Here is an 18,119-nt window from a genome sequence, read left to right on the forward strand (position 1 = left end):
TAAATACTCTGTAAATACTGAATATAAAATTCAGTGTATTAACACACATTTATATTTTATCAAACTTTTTACAAAATAATTTTTCCCAAGACTTATTATGAGGAGCCTACTGATTTTTTAAAGATATTTTGAAAAGCTTCACGTACCCCCTGCAGTACCTCCACGTACCCCCAGGGGTACGCGTACCCCCATTTGAGAACCACTGCACTAGAGAATGGAAAAAATCTATTTATACTCTATAGCTGAAAAGAAAATATCAGCATCATAAAAAAACATATATGGACAGGTGATGGGTCCAACAAGACATGTAAGTCCATACTAAGAAAAAAAAAAAGAGAATAAAGTAATAAAATTACAAGAATAGTCATAATATTATGAGAATAAAATCATTATATATGAAGAAAATCATAATTAAAAAATAAAAGTTATAATATTAATGTTTCCTTGTAGTATTGTGATTTTATTCTTATAATTGTATTATTTGTTAATGTCTAACACTCCAGTACATAAAATGTAAGAATTGGGTAGTAGAGCAGTAAATACAGCAGGATAACCGCTATCTGTCAAACCTGTCCTTTTGAAAGTAATTAAAATAATACACTGCAAAAATACATGGTTTTACCACATAATTTTGGTCTAGTTTATTGGGCAAATATTTTAGTATGCTTGAAACAAGACAAAACTAACTTACAAGTAACTTTGGAGCAAGAAATAGAAGCTTGTTTTAAGTCAGTAATTCCTAAACATCGATGAAAAAAATACTTGTTCCATTGGCAGATTATTTCACTTATAATAAGACACTTTTCCCATGTTATGAGTGAATTAATCTGCCAAAGGAAAGAGCGATTTTTCATCAATATTAAGGAATTATTTGCTTAAAATTATTCCTAACTTAAAATATGCTATATCTTGCTGAAAACTTTTAAGTTAGTTTGGTAATATCAGGTGTAGTAAGATATTTGCACTAGAAGCTAAACCAAAAACACTTGTTAAGATTTTGTGAGATTTGGGTTGGTAGTATTTCATTTTGTTGTAGAAAACATGATTCTTTTTTTAATAGCTTGTAATTTTTGACAAATTTGATGTATATCTTGTATATACATCATATATGTGTATATGTTCTGTCATTTTATGAGTTTATGTTTCCTCTATAAGCTATTAAATTAAACAATGTAAATTGAAAACTTGTCTTAAAAGTATTTTTTAGCTTCCTTTATGAATTATTTCTCATTAAAATAAAATTGGGACAACTTATCCCACAACCAGGTTGGTTATCACAAATGAACAAGTTGTATTTGGTGTTGTATATCTTTAGACGAAAAAAAAAAACTTTTAAGAAGGGTAATGTTTCTCTATTCCAACAAAACACACTGAGCATGGCATTATTTTCAAATTTACATGAAAGTAAAAAATGTTACTACCAACCCCTATAATAAGAATCCTACATTTTTAATTTTGCTTTATTTTTAAGAACTTGTTCAACAGTTAAGCAGGAATTTACACTATAAACTTTGAGAATGTCTTTACCTACCTCAAAACCTCACCTTTACCCATAATCATACTTAACATTAACACCACAATGTCATAAACAGCGTTTTCCCTTACACAGCCTTAAAAATGTACAAAAGACTAGATGCTAACTATTTTTTTTCCATTCATGCTAGGCTACATGCAGTATTGTCTCCATGGTTACGGTTAGAGTACATACTCGGTGATGCGGTATTTGGTATCTTATTAATTATACTTATAAAGTATATGAACGTTAATCTTCTTACTTTTTCAATGTGTTCGATGCAAATCCGCGGTTACACCGAGGGCTGACAGTCATTATGATTGACGGCTGCTATCCATCGCTGCCTTATCTTTCCTCATTAAAAGTTATTAAAATAAAATGACAAGTTTGGTTTTCATCCTTGTCTGTGTGGCTGGCAGCGCGGCATCCTATGACAATTTTTAAGGTGAAATCAGCTAAATAAAAGCGATATTAGGTTGCAGATATCTGTTTTTAGACTTGCTTGAAAGGAGCGCATTGGTTGTTTTGACGTCTGTCATGGCAGAGCTCTGGAGAGCGTGACGTCACGTGACTTTTATTCCGTAAATTACTGCCAACTGTGCTTTAAAATATTGAAGATGATAACTGATGTGGCACAAGGTGAAGGTAAATTTGTTTACTAACTGAATCAAACTTTCACTGCTAATATGTAAGTTAGCTTTAATCAGTTTTTGTGCATGTTTATGTCAGTTATTGACATTTAGATCTCTAGAGCTAGTTCACAACCCTACGTGACCAGCGGTTCTAATATAGGGCAAAGTAGAGATTTCCATTGCTGGACCTGTGAGGTGTTCACACCACCAAACCAGTGGCTGGGGCTATGAACACACACAGACACACACGCACACATACACACACACACATGGCCAACCCACCCCCCTCTACTGTCTCAGGCTGCAGCTGCTTTCTTGAAGTCTGGCAGCCAGGCAGCAGAACTGAATCAAGTCTGTCAAACTCAGCGAGACTAAAACCTTTGGGGGACATGTGTTCCTTCAAAATAAAAGCACAGACACCGACTTACATAGTTTCCATTGTAAGTGGATGCGATGTTCCCTCAACAGACGCCATTGTCTGACTACACTAGGTGGTCAGTAGATTTAACTGGTTATATTTACTCAGTTACATTTATTTGAGTAACTTTTTTGGGAAAAAATACTTTTAGGAGTACTTTTACTATTACTGCAGTAATTTTATTACAAAGTATCACTACTCTTACTTGAGTTTAATTTCTGAATACTTTATCCACTGTGAGTAACTTCACCAGGCACACGCCTGCAGTTTTTGTTAAAGCTAACTGTTGTCACAAATAATGCTAAGTTGACATTTTAATGCACTTTTAACTAAACTTTTAGTGCAACTTTACATTACAAATGTCATTACAAATGGCAGTTCATGACAACAGCTGTATCATTTATTTAGCTATTTATGACAGTGTCATGTCAATCTCATGCACACCTCTTCAAGGCTCACAAGTTTCACATTAAAAGAAACTGATTGAGTTAATGTCATTTTGTCCTTAAAACACCTGAATTTCCACATAACTTTATAGTTGGTTCATCTGCAATTTTTAAATATTAAATGATTTTTTGACCAGTTACTCAGTACTTTAGAAGTATTTTACCAAATAATTACCAAGTAATCACTGTCAATCACTCTCTGTGAGGCGCTGCTCATCCGCCCCCTCTTGCTCTCTGCTGTGCTAGCATAGCCTGTTGTGAATGCTAGGCTAGTTAGCATAGCCACTGATGACAACAGATAAACGGTTTTCCTGTAATAATAAGTTGTTTCTCTGCCATTAGCACATTGAGCAGCGAGTACATGAGGTTGACTGACAGCACCAAGACCCTTCTCCTGTTTCTGGTTTTTTGGTTGGGAGGGTTGCATCTCTTCATGTAGCAGTAGTAGCTCAGGGAGTATTAAAAAACATAGTTTTTAAAATAAAAGCTACATACTGCAGCTTTACACAAGTAATCTTTATCTCTCATTTCTGGTTTACATTCTAATGACGAACTCAAACTTTATTCTGAAAGGACGTGGGATTGTTTCCTGTTTGTGCTTCGGGGCAGCTTGACTAAACTTTCTCGGCTCTCTGGTTCTGTAAAGTTAAAGGAGCCGAGGTTTAGTCTGCCGCCGCCGGCGCCGCCTCCTCTCCGCTCGGCTGCAGGGCGACAGAGGACAGACTCTCACCAGACTCTCCTGCAAGGGGACACGGGCAGGTAAGACCAGGCGGTCCGGCTCCTGCTCCCTTCTTTTCTTCTCTTCTTTCATGCACAGATCAAAGTGGGGGGGAGCAGGACTGATGCTGGCAGGACGCAGTTCTCAACTCTTACCTCTGCTGCCTCTGCAGCACTGTTTCTGCTTAAGCTTTGCATGTCTTTCATCAAGATTTTGTGTGTTCTCTAGTTTCATAAAATGCACAAGTGCTTTTCTTTGGACTCAGTCTTCATTTCCTAAAGGAGTCTTCTTTTTCTCAGGAGTATATTTAGGCTTTTTGGTCGCCTCGGTGGCTGATGACAGGGCAGGCTTATGCGTCTTTTACAGGTCAGTGGATGATGTGGCTGTCAGCTGCCATCAGGTAACTGAAGGCTGGCATTGTTTCCTTCACCGGGTGGGGGAGCAACTCGCAGTTCTGCAAAAATAAAAGCACTAAATCCAGTTACAATGGACATGTCGGTGTCATCACAGCCAACTTTTACATTCTGCATGCAGAGCTTATGTAACTTCATCCCAGGTAGTTCACAGATGTGCAACACAGTTACGTTTTTAAGTCAAGCTCATCCTTTTGGTTCAATCAGTGCTGCTTTTGCAGATTTTGTTTTAGGTCTTATTGATACATTTTATATGTACAGTGGGTCAGAAAAGTATTCGCACCCCTAACTTTTCCACATTTTGTCACATTAGAGTTTAGAGGGTGGGCAGAATATCCAAAAATTATACTCAAGTAAGAGTAGCACTACTTCAACATATGTTTACTCAAGTACAAGCAAAAGACATCTAAAGAATCACTCAAGTTAGAGTAAAAAAGAAAAACAACGGTAATTTGATTACTTATCTTTAATATTTAAAAACCCATTATCAGATGGACCAAAATATAAAGTAATGTGGAAATTTTGTTATTTTAAGGACAAAGATGACAATAATTCATATAAGTAACAAAAAATAACAAAATCAGGCAAAAGAAACTTTTTCCAAAACAGTTTCTTTCAATAAAAAACGTATGAAACTTTTACAAAAACTGCAGGTTTGTGTGTCTAATGTCTGGTGAATTTATGTTTACATATTTGTTTTTCATTCAGCAGGTAGAAAATACAGAAATGTTACTCAAGTTAAAGTAAAAGGTACAGCTTAGTGAAAATACTCTTAAGTACATTTTTTCAAAAAGTTGCTCAAGTAAATCTGGAATTTAGTGAGAAAACTCAACACAAAGTGGGATACGGAATGAAAATTTTACATGATTTAAAACAGTTTTTGCAAATAAAAAACTGAAAAGTGCGGTGTGCAAACGAACTCGACTAATTACCTTCAGAAGTTGCCTGATGACTTTTAGTGACTAATCTAATCTCGGTACAGATACAGCTGTTCTGTGATAGCTTTAGGTTGGTTAAGAGCAGGACATTTTTTACAATTAAAAAACTGAAAAACTGTGAGCGACACAAAGTCCCTGAGAACCTCAGGGAGAACATTCAAACTCGATGCAGAAAAACCTTCCATTCTTCCTGCTGCGAGGCAACAGTACCACCAACTTCACTGCAGAAGGACTTTCTGCTGAGCTTTCTTTGTTAAAACATTCCTGCTTCATGATTTACTGTATCGTCAACAACTCGGTGTGAAACTTGCCCAAACACTTGAAAAGGTTTTGATTCTCAGTTTCCTCAAGGCTGCGGTTGTCGCTCCTTGTACAGCTTTTTCTACCACATGTTTTCCTTCCACTCAACTTTTAATTAGCATGCTTAGATGCAACACTCTCGTCCATAATTTTGTGTAGGACAGAAAATTACATAAAAATCCCTTTTTTGTTGACCTTATGTAATATTTTGGGGTTTTGATTATTCAAGTTTTTAAATAATGGTTTCACATATCGCTCTGTAGGTGATAAATTTAATACCTACTGGTATATAACCTTTATATTTAGAATTAAATAAGAAAATTCAATTACATTTTTGAAGATTTTCTAATTTATTAAGAAGCTTTTGCGTTTTTGTTCCAAGAATATCTAAAATATTCATATTTATTATTAACATTACGGGAAAAAAAGTGGACTCAAACTGTTTTTAAAGTTGCTGACAACTTTGATCTTGGGCTGCAACTAACAGTCATTTTAGTAATTAATTATTTTGACACCTGATTTGTTTAAAAAATGGCACATTCTGCAGATTTTTCAATTCACCATTTAAGCCTTTTTATACAATATTTGAAATACATTAAAAGGTGCAAAGAAAAAATCCTTTTAAAATTTTGTTCCATAAAATACAAGTAGATATTGTTGCAAAGTATGGATCTGCTAAAGAAATACTTCTAACATTGACATGGGAAAGGCTCTGGACTTTGACAAATTTTTTCCATTAATGGATAAAAATTTCAGGTGAAGCTAAAACGTCAGGGATAGCACAGACAAATATGTGTTTTTTTTTTTTTTTACCTTAAATGCAAAATGTGTAGATATTGTTTGCACAGTTTGGGCCTAATTACTAATCTGAGCGTGTTGTTCTTTCAGAAAATTGACTTTTTTTGATTAATCAATTATTAAATTAGTTGACCATTATTTAAAGAATTGATTAATCACAATTGTTCTGACTAATTGTTTCAGCCCTACTTAGATCATCAGTTTTATAGTGATACTGATGAAACTATGCTAAACATGAGGAGCTTCCTGTTCTATCTGTGACAGTCACTTTGTGCATATTAGCAGTTTTGGATCACTGCCTCAGAGCATTTAAAAGGCAGAGTAAGAAAACCCTCTGTTGCTATCTGTGCGCTCTGTTCCCTTCACTGCTGGCTCGCTCGCTTTGTGTTGAGTCAGCTCTCTCTCTCTCTCACTAAATATTGTTTCAGACTCGAGAGGCACATTTTCAGAGCGAGGGGAGCACATCCGAGGCTCTCCCGCCTGTTTACGTTCCCACTTTTCATCTGCACTCTGTTTATTTGGGGAAATCTGCAAAGGAATGCCAGGCCTCTTTCTCTCTCTCTGTCTTTGTGGCAGACAGAGAGTTTAGTCTGAGATGTAGCTTTCTCTCTCACCTGTTTGGGTTTTCTTTTAAACATGAAGATTCTCTTGATTCTAGACTTCATATTTCTATAATGAAAGCAGAATTATGACGTTGGACTTACGAGCCATTTGATCCCCTCCCAACCCCAAAGTCCTATTAAAAATGACTGCCAGTTTAATGAAATAATAAACTGAACCTAAAACTGATTCATGAGCTACTCCCTGATCAAAGTGGAGGCAGTTTGGGGGAGAGTGCTGCTCTCGGAGCTAAGCTGTGGGACACTTAGCATCTGTTCACTCCACACAGACTTTACTTTGAGCCGGTCATATGGCTTTGATTAGCGTACTTTGGTTTCGGATAGCTCTACTCTCCCTGGCAGCAGCTAAAGACAAGGACATCATAATTAGCTCCAGCATTTAAAGGAAAAAGCTTCAAAGGGGACCTATTATACAAAACTTGCATTTTGTACGTTTTTGTATTTCCTTTTGGGTCTCTACTGCTTCTAAAAACAGCCAGCGCTTTAAAAAGAACCACCCAGCTGTTTTTTAGTGATAAGTTTATGTTTTTTGGTGTCTGGAAAATGAATAACTTCAAAAACCGCTTGAATGTAATGTCATAAATCAACAGGTACGGCTCGTGGCCTAGCAACCCCAGAGAAGCCCAGACTGTTACCTAGCAACCCCAGGGGAGCTCCACACGTCACCTAGCATCCAGAGCTCCAGAACATTTGGTGTTTAGTTCTTGACTTAACATCCAGAAACCACTTGCTGTATTCATGTTTGTTGTGCAGGAGGCTCTACTAATGCTTTTCAAAATGTACAGTTGTATAAATGCGCATCTGTTTGCGGCCATTTTCACATGCGAGTGTAAACGTTGAGCTGGGAGGCGTGGACGTCAGCAGTTTATTTGGATTCAAAGTGAGAAGAGGCACAAAAACAGCAAAAATTAAAACTAAGCTAAAATCTCATTATCCCAGAATGATTTTGTCCAAAAAATGTAATTAACCTGTTTTTTTTATAGCCCATAGAGCTGTCTTAACCTGTTTAAGATAACGTAATAGGTCACCTTTAAGTGTGAAAAGCATCACACACTGCTAACCAAGAAGATGATCATGAAGATGTTTTGGCTTCATTGCATTATAGTTTGGCCCACCTACGTCCAGCTTTTCTCCGTCTTTCTAACAACAAGCCTTTTCTTTTCTGCCCTGCAAGCTGCGACAGCGTTGGAGGCTGTGTGGCCTGTCTGCAGCCCAGACCACTTTCCCTGCTGGCCACGGCCGCAGCTGTACGCTCCTTTTTCGCAGCTCATCCAAGCAAAACACGGAGTGGAGAGTTTTGTCGCTTTGGCCTGCTGACAAACATGCGTTTTTGTTTCACAAAAATGATACGGCCCAGAGGGAAGGTTTTGCACAACACACCGCAGGAAGATGTACAGCGCCGTCACCTCTGCATGACAGCCCACTCTCAATTATATCTGGAGTAATATTTCATAGGTGGAAATGGTGCAGGAAAGTGCTTGCGTGTTGTTGTTGTGGGGGATTTCTGAGGGGCTTTGCTTTAAAAAGCTCTTAGGGTCAGACCAGGGGTCCTTTCCTCCTCCCTCCTTCCTGGGTTTAAATAAACACCAGGAGAGTTAGTGGTAATGAAAAGTATTTGATATCAAGCAGCCTACTTTAATACGTTAACAATAAATTGTAAGCGGGGAGGAGGAGTAATGAAAATGGAGGGGAGTTTAGCTCTTTCGCAGGAAATGACTGGGAAAAGGCCAGAGGGAGGAGGATGAGAGGGGGAGTTTTTTAGTTGTTCTGCTTATGAGGGACGCTGCAACAGCACAAAGACCCATTAGCCTGCTTTTACTGTATCTGCTGCACATTACACATTACTCCTGACATGAAGCAGGAGACGCTTTTCTCACAATTCCTCAACTTTCGGTTTAAGGTACCTGTTTTTACTTTTTTTCCTTCCTCTTTTCAGGAGGGAATTTGTTCCCCTCTGCTATCATCACCAAAAGGTTTCCCATCTGCCTCTGATTACCTTTGGCTGTAGTTGGTTAGTTGCCAGCCATCCGGGCCAGTGTGGCGTCTCTGCTCGCTTTTGAATCCCCAAACGGCTCGAAGGGAGCCGGGAAGGAAGGTGGGCAGTTTTTAGACCACATGACAGCAGGAGCCGAACGTTTTGGCTAAAAATTGCCTCGTCAGCTAAAAAAACAAGTCTGAGAGAAGAGCATTAAATGGTTTGTTAAAAAGTCAGAGGAAATATCTGGTTGACATGAATGGTAATTGAGTTAATTGCCAGGTCTGTAATTAATAAATCTAAAACTATCAACAAAGAAATTCAACTTTTTAAATTCAAAACCCCTTATTCTTTCTTAATTATTGAGTAAATATGCATATGAGCTCAACAAATTTAGTTTATTCCCATCCAGCCTTCAGTTGTTTCAGGAGTTATTAATATATCTAATTTGAAAAATACTTCTTTAGAAACGTGGACACTGACATTAGCATTGTGGACGTCTGCGTTAGCTGCTACGTGTTTAGCATTGAGATGCTACTTTCGGCTCTAATAGCTTCAAATTAGGCTAAATCCTTTTAGCACAATTTGAATTCAGCAATAGTCTTTCCCACTCTACTGTCCTATCAGATCGTGTATTGATGCAAAAATTAACTCCAAAGTGGGCCAAGAAAAGCGGCTTTGTTGTCTGTTGTTGTTTGCAGATTTTGCTTGTGCGTCAGATTTACAAGCGTACCGGAAACACAACACGAAGGTTCCGGTTCGGGACGTTTGCTTGTAAAAAGTTTTAATTAATTTTTTTAACACGTTAAAATCAATGTAATTAACTAATCGAAAAGAGTTCATTCTAGACCCTATTATGTATAATGAATCAAATTAATGGATAACTGAGACTCAAGGTAGCTTTTTGAGGCAAATTCTAAAATATTCATACACTATTTTACAGGTATGTTTTTAATATTTCTGGGTGGCCCAGTTAGTTGCACCATTGCCTTGCATCAAGAAGGTCCTGGGTTTGACTCTTTGCATGTTCTCGTTGTACTCCAACATCCTGCCACAGTTCAAAAGCATGACTGTTAGACTACTTAGTCTCTCTAAATTAGGTATGACTCAGTACCCTGTATACTAAAATATTTTTGAGACAAATGTGAGGCCAAATTGGGTCACCATTGAGACATTGAGCACAGCAGAAAATCAATAACAGAACCGCTGAAAAAGACTCATTGTAGTGGCAAGTTCAGACCCCAATCTGGTTGAAACCTGTGGAGAAACATGTTTTCACAAATTCCAATAAACTGAAGTAATTTTGTAAAGAAGAGTGAGCAAAACTTTGTTCACAGCAATATGAGAGATTGATAAAGTCATAAAGAAAATGGCTTCTTCTAGTTGTTACTGCTGAGGGTGGTTTTAAAATCCACTCAGTCTTGAATAATGTTTGTTTTTCTTTTACTGTCGAATCACTCATGGGAAGAGGATTTTTCCCATGAAGGTAGAAGTCAGAGTAAAGTACAGTACTCGTTTGAGGCGTGAATAAGCTCCATATAGGCACACATACCATCAGCTCCTGACATGCTGTCCAATTAGGAGTTTCGGGCCGGCTGCCAGCAAGTCACTCAGCCATACAACCAAACATCAGAGGCCGCCAGCCTGGCGGTGATGGCATCCTGCTGCTTCTCTCAAATTAGCTAATTTTACCCCAGAAGCTTCAACATAATACCCACTTCAAACTCTGTTTATGGATTCAGAGTTTGCCTTCTTTTGTAATCACTCTTTCCGGTGCACGTGCCTGGACAGAGCTGTTGGTTCTTTTCTTTTTGTTTGTGTGAAACTATTAAGTGTGAAAGGTAAAACTTAATGTGTATAAACTTCAAAGGCTTTTATATATATATATATATATATATATAATCGATAGATACACAATCAGTATCAATGGATAATACGTCTGATAGAATATTCGATAATTTCGCTGAACCGCACAGCATTCTGGGGGATGTAGGCAGGTGAAAGGCTTTAGCCCCCTGGTGTACAAACTTTTTGCTAATTTAAATGACTGACCACAAAATTCATTAAATCAAATAAACAAAAAATATTTACTGTGATTTTTTTGTTTGTTTTGGTTTACCTGCTCAACAATAAATAATTTTTTTAAATGAAATCTGTATATCTGTATATTAAACCTAAAAAGGGCTTCAGACTGTAGCCTTATTAAAAAAAATATTTTCAAAATTCACTAAATCAAAAATGCAAAAATGTATTTAAAGCTTAGGACTGTTGCCTTACTTAAAGAAAAACAGACAATTTCTAAATGTTTTGGATCTTCAATTGTTTTGCTTCATTGGCTAGATTTGTTCTAACTCGAGTTGTGGTCAGAGGCCGAACAAAATCATTTCAAGGGCCAAAAACTGTCCCGGGGCCACACTTTGGACACCCCTGCTTTAGCCGCTCAACCTCTCATAGCTAGCCAAAGCAAGGTTGGTGGAATCAACTAACTCACTCATTCTATGGTTATGTAGCAACAACCTGCTGAGAAACTAGTGCAGCAGCAGTTTAAGGTTTCTTCACTGCGCTTCATAACTGCTTAAAAACAAAGAAACACATGGAGTGGAGGGAAAACTGTGATTAAGCAGGAAAGGTCACACCACCAGTTTGGTAATATTTCAGATCTTTAAAACAAAAAACTGATGAATAATTACTGATATTGGCTGACATAAAATGCTTATATTGTGATACGTTTTTCAGATGCATCGTCCAGCCCTGTGTCAGACGGATCTCATGCTCTCTCTGTCTGTGGATATGTTTAGTTTTCTCTACTCCTCCCTCCTCTTTCAGTCTAAATTCGTCCCACTGCTCGCTGTCATTCACTTTACCGGCTTTCCTCCTAAACCGTTCCTCTTCCACAGGGCAGCGGAGAGAGGCCGAAAAGCTGCCAGCGCTGCTGTTTCACCCCCATCGCAGAAGTCAAGTCTGGTGTTTTCTCCGTCTATGAGGAGCTTCGCCATCGCTCAGTGACAGACAGACACGCTGCAGGTGCAGAGAGTCTCTGGTCATCCTGCAGCTATGGCCCGACCAAGCGCTGAGCTGTCCCTCTGCTAGGCGACGGGGCATCCGACAGGGCAGGAGACATGTTGGGACAGAGGACCGAGGACCACCGCACTGAAGTCTGTTACTATAGCAAATACTGTAGTAACCATGGAAAAGCTATGGAGGACTGCTCTGGTCTGCACTGTCGTTGTCGTCCTGGTTGCCACCAAGATCACAGGAGGTCACAAGGATGAGTTTGCTAAATCACAAGGTAAGAAAAAAAAAAATAGAACGTACACCGGTTGAACTTTTTTTCACATTTTGTCACGTTACAGCAGGGCTTAGCAACCTGCTATAGAATAAAACTCGCCTAGAGACATAAAACAATTTTCTAACTTTGCTTTATTATGAAATCTAACAAAATTAAACAATTCTTTTGCTACTTTCAGACTTAGAACAAAATGAATGAATGAAAAGAATATGGTATAATGTTGTAGAATGAGGTGAGCCTTTTCTATAAATATTCAAAATATTTATAGAATATTTTCCATATAATTATAACTAGCTTAAAAGCTTTTTACTTTAAGAGCTTTTAATTAGCTTTTCTGCTAGTTATAACCCTACTTAACAGCTAGTTAAAATTAACTATCTTTTAAAAAGCTAGTTATTTTTAAAAGATAGTTACTTTAAAAGATTTAAGCTTTAAAAGCTTTTAACTAGCTTATAAGCTAATTAAAAGTTACTGTCTTTTAAAAGCTAGTTATTTATAAGCTTTTAAATGAAACTTTTAAACTAGCTTTTACTTTTAAAAAGCTAGTTTAAAAGTAACTAGGATTTAAAAAGTTAATTACTTTTAGCTTTAATAATAATAATTAGTCATTTGTAGATATCATGGATGCACCAAATCTACTCTTTTCACTTTTGATACTGTTATCTGTTTAGTATCATCCAATACTAATCCAATACAGAAAAACAGTGTTGAATTGATTTAAAACAGGTGGTCCTTTCCTCCTCCCGCCTTACTGGGTTTAAATAAACAAAAGGATAGAGAGAATTAGACAGAGTAGATCTGTCCTTAATGATCGGGCCTTATTGATTGGGCACAGTGTCACCAATATCTGATCTAGAATGTTTTAAAATATTGGTTCCAATACTGATATTAGTATCAGATCGGTGCATCTCTAGTAGATATAAAAAGCAGATTTAGCAAAATAAGTTACAGAAAAAACTTCTAAAAGACAATTTCTTGAATAATCAAGAACATTTCCTTTTTGGTTTTGCAAGAGGCAAAGAGCCACAGATTGAAATACCCGTGAAATTAACATTAATTTCAAAATTTTATTGGGATTTTATATGATAAAACAGCAGAAAGAATCACATTATTTCCTACATTTACTGTATGTTCTGTATTTACATACATCCACTTCATTTTAACTCGTCCTTAAACAGGAAGCTTCAAAAATGTATGTAAGCAGTTGAAATTGGATTGGAAATAAAACCATAAAAAAAGAAAATCAATAATCATAATTTTATTATTAAAATAAAAATAACTCTGACTGATAGCAGTCTAGAGATAAAGACCATTTTTAATGTATTTTAAGGCTGAGGAGCCCAGTCTGTTTGCTGTCATTTCAGTAAAAGAAAACAAATTTTCATGCTGTGAATTAAATTAATATAATTAAACGTAAGTTGCATAAAATAGACATAAGAAAAGATGTTAGGTCTGCCTTATAGCTAAGCTTTTGGCACCTTTTAATTAGCTTTTTCAACTGAAGCTCAAAGACACAAACACCTTTAAAGACATATATCCCCCCAGGGTCCATTCATCATTATAAGGACAAGACAGCCCCTGTGTATTTCCTAAATTTGCCCTCTGACCTCTAAGAGGCATCTGGCTGTAATAGCCGGTAATGCTTCCGCCTTTACAGAAACCTCCCCTCAGACTCTGATTTGGGTTTTTAACCTCAAAGTTGCCTTCAGAACCGCCCAATGAATTAGTGTTAGACCTTTAGTTAATGGACTTTTCCTGCAGAAATAAACCCACATGTTAAACCTTCAATCTGTGCTTCTGCTTTAGGCTTTTTAAGGTCATTGTTTGCTTGTTCCTGGCTGCTACTTTCTTTGGTTTCATGCATACTTCCAAAAACTAACAACTAGCCCGCAAGGTTCTGCAGCAGAAACCAACTTTTAGGAAAACATAACAGTTGCCAGTAAGTTACTGGAGAGAGACACAACCCAATGCGAAAACCAAGAAGTCCTCTAATTTCTGGAGTCATATATTGTTTCCTTTGTGCATGTGGCTGTTTCCTGTTGTGGCAACTTAGATGGGTCTGATTGCTGTGCAGAATGAGATCAAATATGTTAAAAAAAGTGAAAAAAATAGATATTATACCAGTTTTACCATTGAGAGTCCTGCTCTATAGTAAGGGGAGTCCAAAGTTTTTTCAAAGGGCCAAAACTGATGAGTCAAAAGAACCTAAGAGGCAAAAAAGTCAAAGATTAAGACACCAGTTTTGGTGTTGTTTTTTGTAAAAAAAGGGATTTTGCACATTTTTTGTATTAAAAGAAAGTTAATCTTGTTTTCACATTATTTTGGGCTTGATTGAAGAAATTGTTGGTCACTTTCTTTTCAAAACATATGCTATCTTTAGCCAAGTTTAATAAATTAAATAAAAGTTGATTTAAGTGCAGCAAAAATTGGTTTCCAGTAACATGGTTCTGCTTATTATTAAAGCTTAGTTATAAAAAGACATCAACATTTTCCATTTTCCAAAACTATACTCCACTCTGATTTAAATATAAAAAATTGCATCTGCTTCAACCACCTCTGCTGGACATTTTTGAATTTTTTGCAGGGCCATAAACGGTCCCTGGGCCGCAATTTGGAAACCCCTGCTCTAGAGTAACCAGCTTTGTTTTAGTTTACATATGCAACATTTCCTCTGAGGTTTATCTCATAAAGGTTGTGAGTTGTAATCTAATTAGGAGAAGAAAAAAGGAGCAAAACTTTTTTTGCTATGTGCAACAGTGATTTTTAGATGCATTCTTTCACGTTTTTCTTGTAAAATAGTAAAATTCCAATTAGGGGTGGGCAACGTGGACTTAAGGTTTATCACTATATTTTGTGGGATTATTTTAATAGTGATAAAAGTGACGATAAGAACTATTAATTATGTCAGTTTTAGGTAACTGTACGGCTGGGACGGTGTGTCACTACTGCCTCACAAACAGAGAAACTGCTCTTGAAAACATTCCCTTTTGACACCAGTCACATAAAGAACTGTGATTTGTGTCACTAGACTGCGCACAGTAACTGCAATTTCTTCATATTTTGAAATTTATTGATATTTATTGATCCCTGTGATTGCAAAAACAGTGGAGAAAATAGTAAAACGAACAATCCCAACACTATGGACAGTTTCTTAAAGATAATTAATTGGAATTTATACAATACAATAAATCACAATTCTTATCAACATAGAAAATTTATCACAAAAAATGATAAATGATAAACAATACAATAAATGCCCACCCCTAACTCCAACCAACATTTACTGCTGCTGATGTGAGAGGCGGCCATATTGAAACCCAAGTTGGTCTAAAAATTCCTAACTGGGGTAGGAATTTTCCACTGGGAAGTCTGACTTCGTTGGGCGTTTCAGCTGATTTTTCCAACTGGGAAATCGTAATTTCTGACTTTCAGCTACAAATTTAATCAGTGACTAATCTGGAAAATTCAACCTGCAGCAGACATACCCAGATAGAATGTAAATGAAAGTCTGAAGGCCACCAAAGGAAATCCTTTTAACACCTTGGCTGCACCGAAATAGAATCAAAAACAAAAGAGACCTTTATCATTTATTCATATATTCAAACTTTCTGTATCTTTTTAATCCAGTTGACTATACTTTGATTGTTCTGTAGTTTGTTGACGAAAATATTTATGAGCTTGTCATCACCGTTAAACAATTGTTTAACGATTGTTAAGCTTTTTTTTTTTTTTTTTTTTTTACTTTTGTGACACTTTTGGTCAGCCCCAGTTGTCTTTAAATAGCATACTATAATTTACAGTAATTTCCTTTGAAGACAACTGCTAAAAAAGATAATGAAATTCTAGTTAAAGATAATAATTACTGGATTTCCCTTGTGTCTGCATGATTACAAGGCATTACATCCCACTGGGCATTTTTCATTTTATTTAAAGAGAAATCTAAAATCTTTTCCTCTTTTATTTTACTCCTAACAAGCATCAGGTCTTCTGTATGTCATTTATATCTGAATCCTCGCCCATGACTGTCATGCCAAGACAAATGAACACCCAAACTTTCAACCCAAATTTGACATTTTAGCATCCAACAAAATGAAGTTAATTACAGTCTCCATTTCTCTTGGAAGGCAGTGTTCTAGATGTTTTTTAGAGGGACTTAATCTCAGTCAGCCACAAGAACATTAACTGAGTTATGCGCAGATGTTGGAAGATAAGGGCTGGCATGGAGTCGCCATTCCTGCTTATTTCAAACCTCGAGCCAACGGCTGCATTTCAATTCATCCGCACTAAATTCTGAAAAATTATGTCTGATATTGTCTAGTAAAAACAAAAAAAATAAGTTTTAAATTGTTGAAACGGAAAACTTTGCCTAAAACATCAGACTAGGTGATAGACCCAATAATGAGTGTCTAATGAGGTCAAAGACTCGATCAGCAAGCGTCTTTAAAATTGTATTTTTGATCAAATTGTAGAGTTTTTGCTCACCAAATCTTTAAGAGTCAGAATTAGCATTTCTATAGCTTTACTTGATGTTCTCTATAGAGGGCATGAACCTCATGTCATTTGCTGCATTTTCATTACAAATGTGTGCAAAACTTTGTCGACATAATGTCACAAAGACACAATTTTGCAATGGCGGTGTTTCCGTTACATAAGAAACGCAACTGACTTGACGGAACACCTGGCTCCGCCCTAATGCGGACGTACAGCAAACCCGACAAACAAACAGTGTAATAATGGCGGAACCGGGGACATTTTGTGAGTCACATTTGCCTAAGTCAACAATAAAGCAAAGACGGCGGGAAAGAAAATTCTCCAAAGAGTCCTGAATCGGTTCTGTAAGATTACTAGCAGGAAACAACGGAGAAATAAACGATAAAGTCCAAGAGAAAAACGATGAAAACTGTGTGGGACGCATTTTGCACGTACTAACAGGTGAGTAATGGTTAAAATAATACCGGCTTGTGAAAATCTGCCGTCAGGAAAATGCTTAAAAATAAACAGTAGCATAAAACGGTGCTTAAATGTAAATACCGAAGTTAGTGCAGCTTATGTTTTCATGCTGCCATAACTACCATTGGAATTTACCCACATAAAATCAAGCATAACTACCTTAACGTATTGATCTGGAAATGATTATGTTTTAGCATTTTTTATTTTAATCAGACTGAGTTATGTTTATTTACTCAGCAGTTAGCCTTGAACAGTTAGCCTTGAACTATTAGTATTGAGCCGTTAGCATTGTGAAGGTAGCCTTGAACTATTAGCATTGAGCCGTTAGCATTGTGAAGTTAGCCTTGAACCGTTAGCCTTGAACTAATAGCATTGAGCCGTTAGCATTGTGAAGTTAGCCTTGAACCGTTAGCCTTGAACTAATAGCATCGAGCCGTTAGCATTGTGAAGTTAGCCTTGAACCGTTAGCCTTGAACTATTAGCATTGAGCCGTTAGCATTGTGAAGTAGGCCTTGAACTATTAGTATTGAGCCGTTAGCATTGTGAAGGTAGCCTTGAACTATTAGCATTGAGCCGTTAGCATTGTGAAGTTAGCCTTGAACCGTTAGCCTTGAACTAATAGCATTGAGCCGTTAGCATTGTGAAGTTAGCCTTGAACCGTTAGCCTTGAACTATTAGCATTGAACCGTTAGCCTTGAACTATTAGCATTGAGCCGTTAGCATTGTGAAGTTAGCCTTGAACTGCTAGCATTGAGCTGTTAACCAGATTACAACAGTGTTTAGGATAAAACAACATTTATGACAAAGGGGATACCCAAGTATAGTTTTCTTTATTCACTTGTGTTTATTTATTTTCATAATTGCTGTATGTCTGCATGTGGGGGGAGCCGGCGTCATGTCAATTAAAATCACACTTGATAAGTCATTACAAAACATGTAGCGTCATTATTTTTCAACTACTTCCTGTCGATTTCTTCTTCGTGGTTTGTGTCTATGATAATGTTTTGTTGATCATGTGACTTGTGTGACGCGAAAAAAAGTGTTTCAATTGCAGTTTTTCGAAATAAACCAATTTATATACAGCCAAAAACCCAGCTCATACCAGCGGC

General features: G+C 36.9%; 1 protein-coding gene across 4 annotated transcripts in view; it reads left to right on the top strand.

Annotated features, from left to right (window-relative positions):
• The first annotated feature begins 3,638 nt into the window (after positions 1-3,638).
• adamts10 (ADAM metallopeptidase with thrombospondin type 1 motif, 10) overlaps positions 3,639-18,119 on the top strand; it is a 57,358-nt gene continuing 42,877 nt past the window's right edge. Inside the window, exons 1-3 of one of the 4 annotated variants that reach the window (XM_028028589.1) lie at positions 3,656-3,768; positions 8,733-8,891; positions 11,669-12,060. In XM_028028589.1, coding sequence (XP_027884390.1) covers positions 11,958-12,060 — 103 coding nt within the window. In that variant the 5' untranslated portion in view covers positions 3,656-3,768; positions 8,733-8,891; positions 11,669-11,957. Of the gene's footprint in view, positions 3,769-4,012; positions 4,128-8,732; positions 8,892-11,668; positions 12,061-18,119 lie in introns of those variants that run through there. The other 3 variants (XM_028028588.1, XM_028028591.1, XM_028028590.1) reach the window with 3 other exon arrangements.

The sequence above is a fragment of the Xiphophorus couchianus genome, chromosome 9, assembly GCF_001444195.1.
Source record: "Xiphophorus couchianus chromosome 9, X_couchianus-1.0, whole genome shotgun sequence".
NCBI classification, from domain to species: Eukaryota; Metazoa; Chordata; class Actinopteri; order Cyprinodontiformes; family Poeciliidae; genus Xiphophorus; species Xiphophorus couchianus.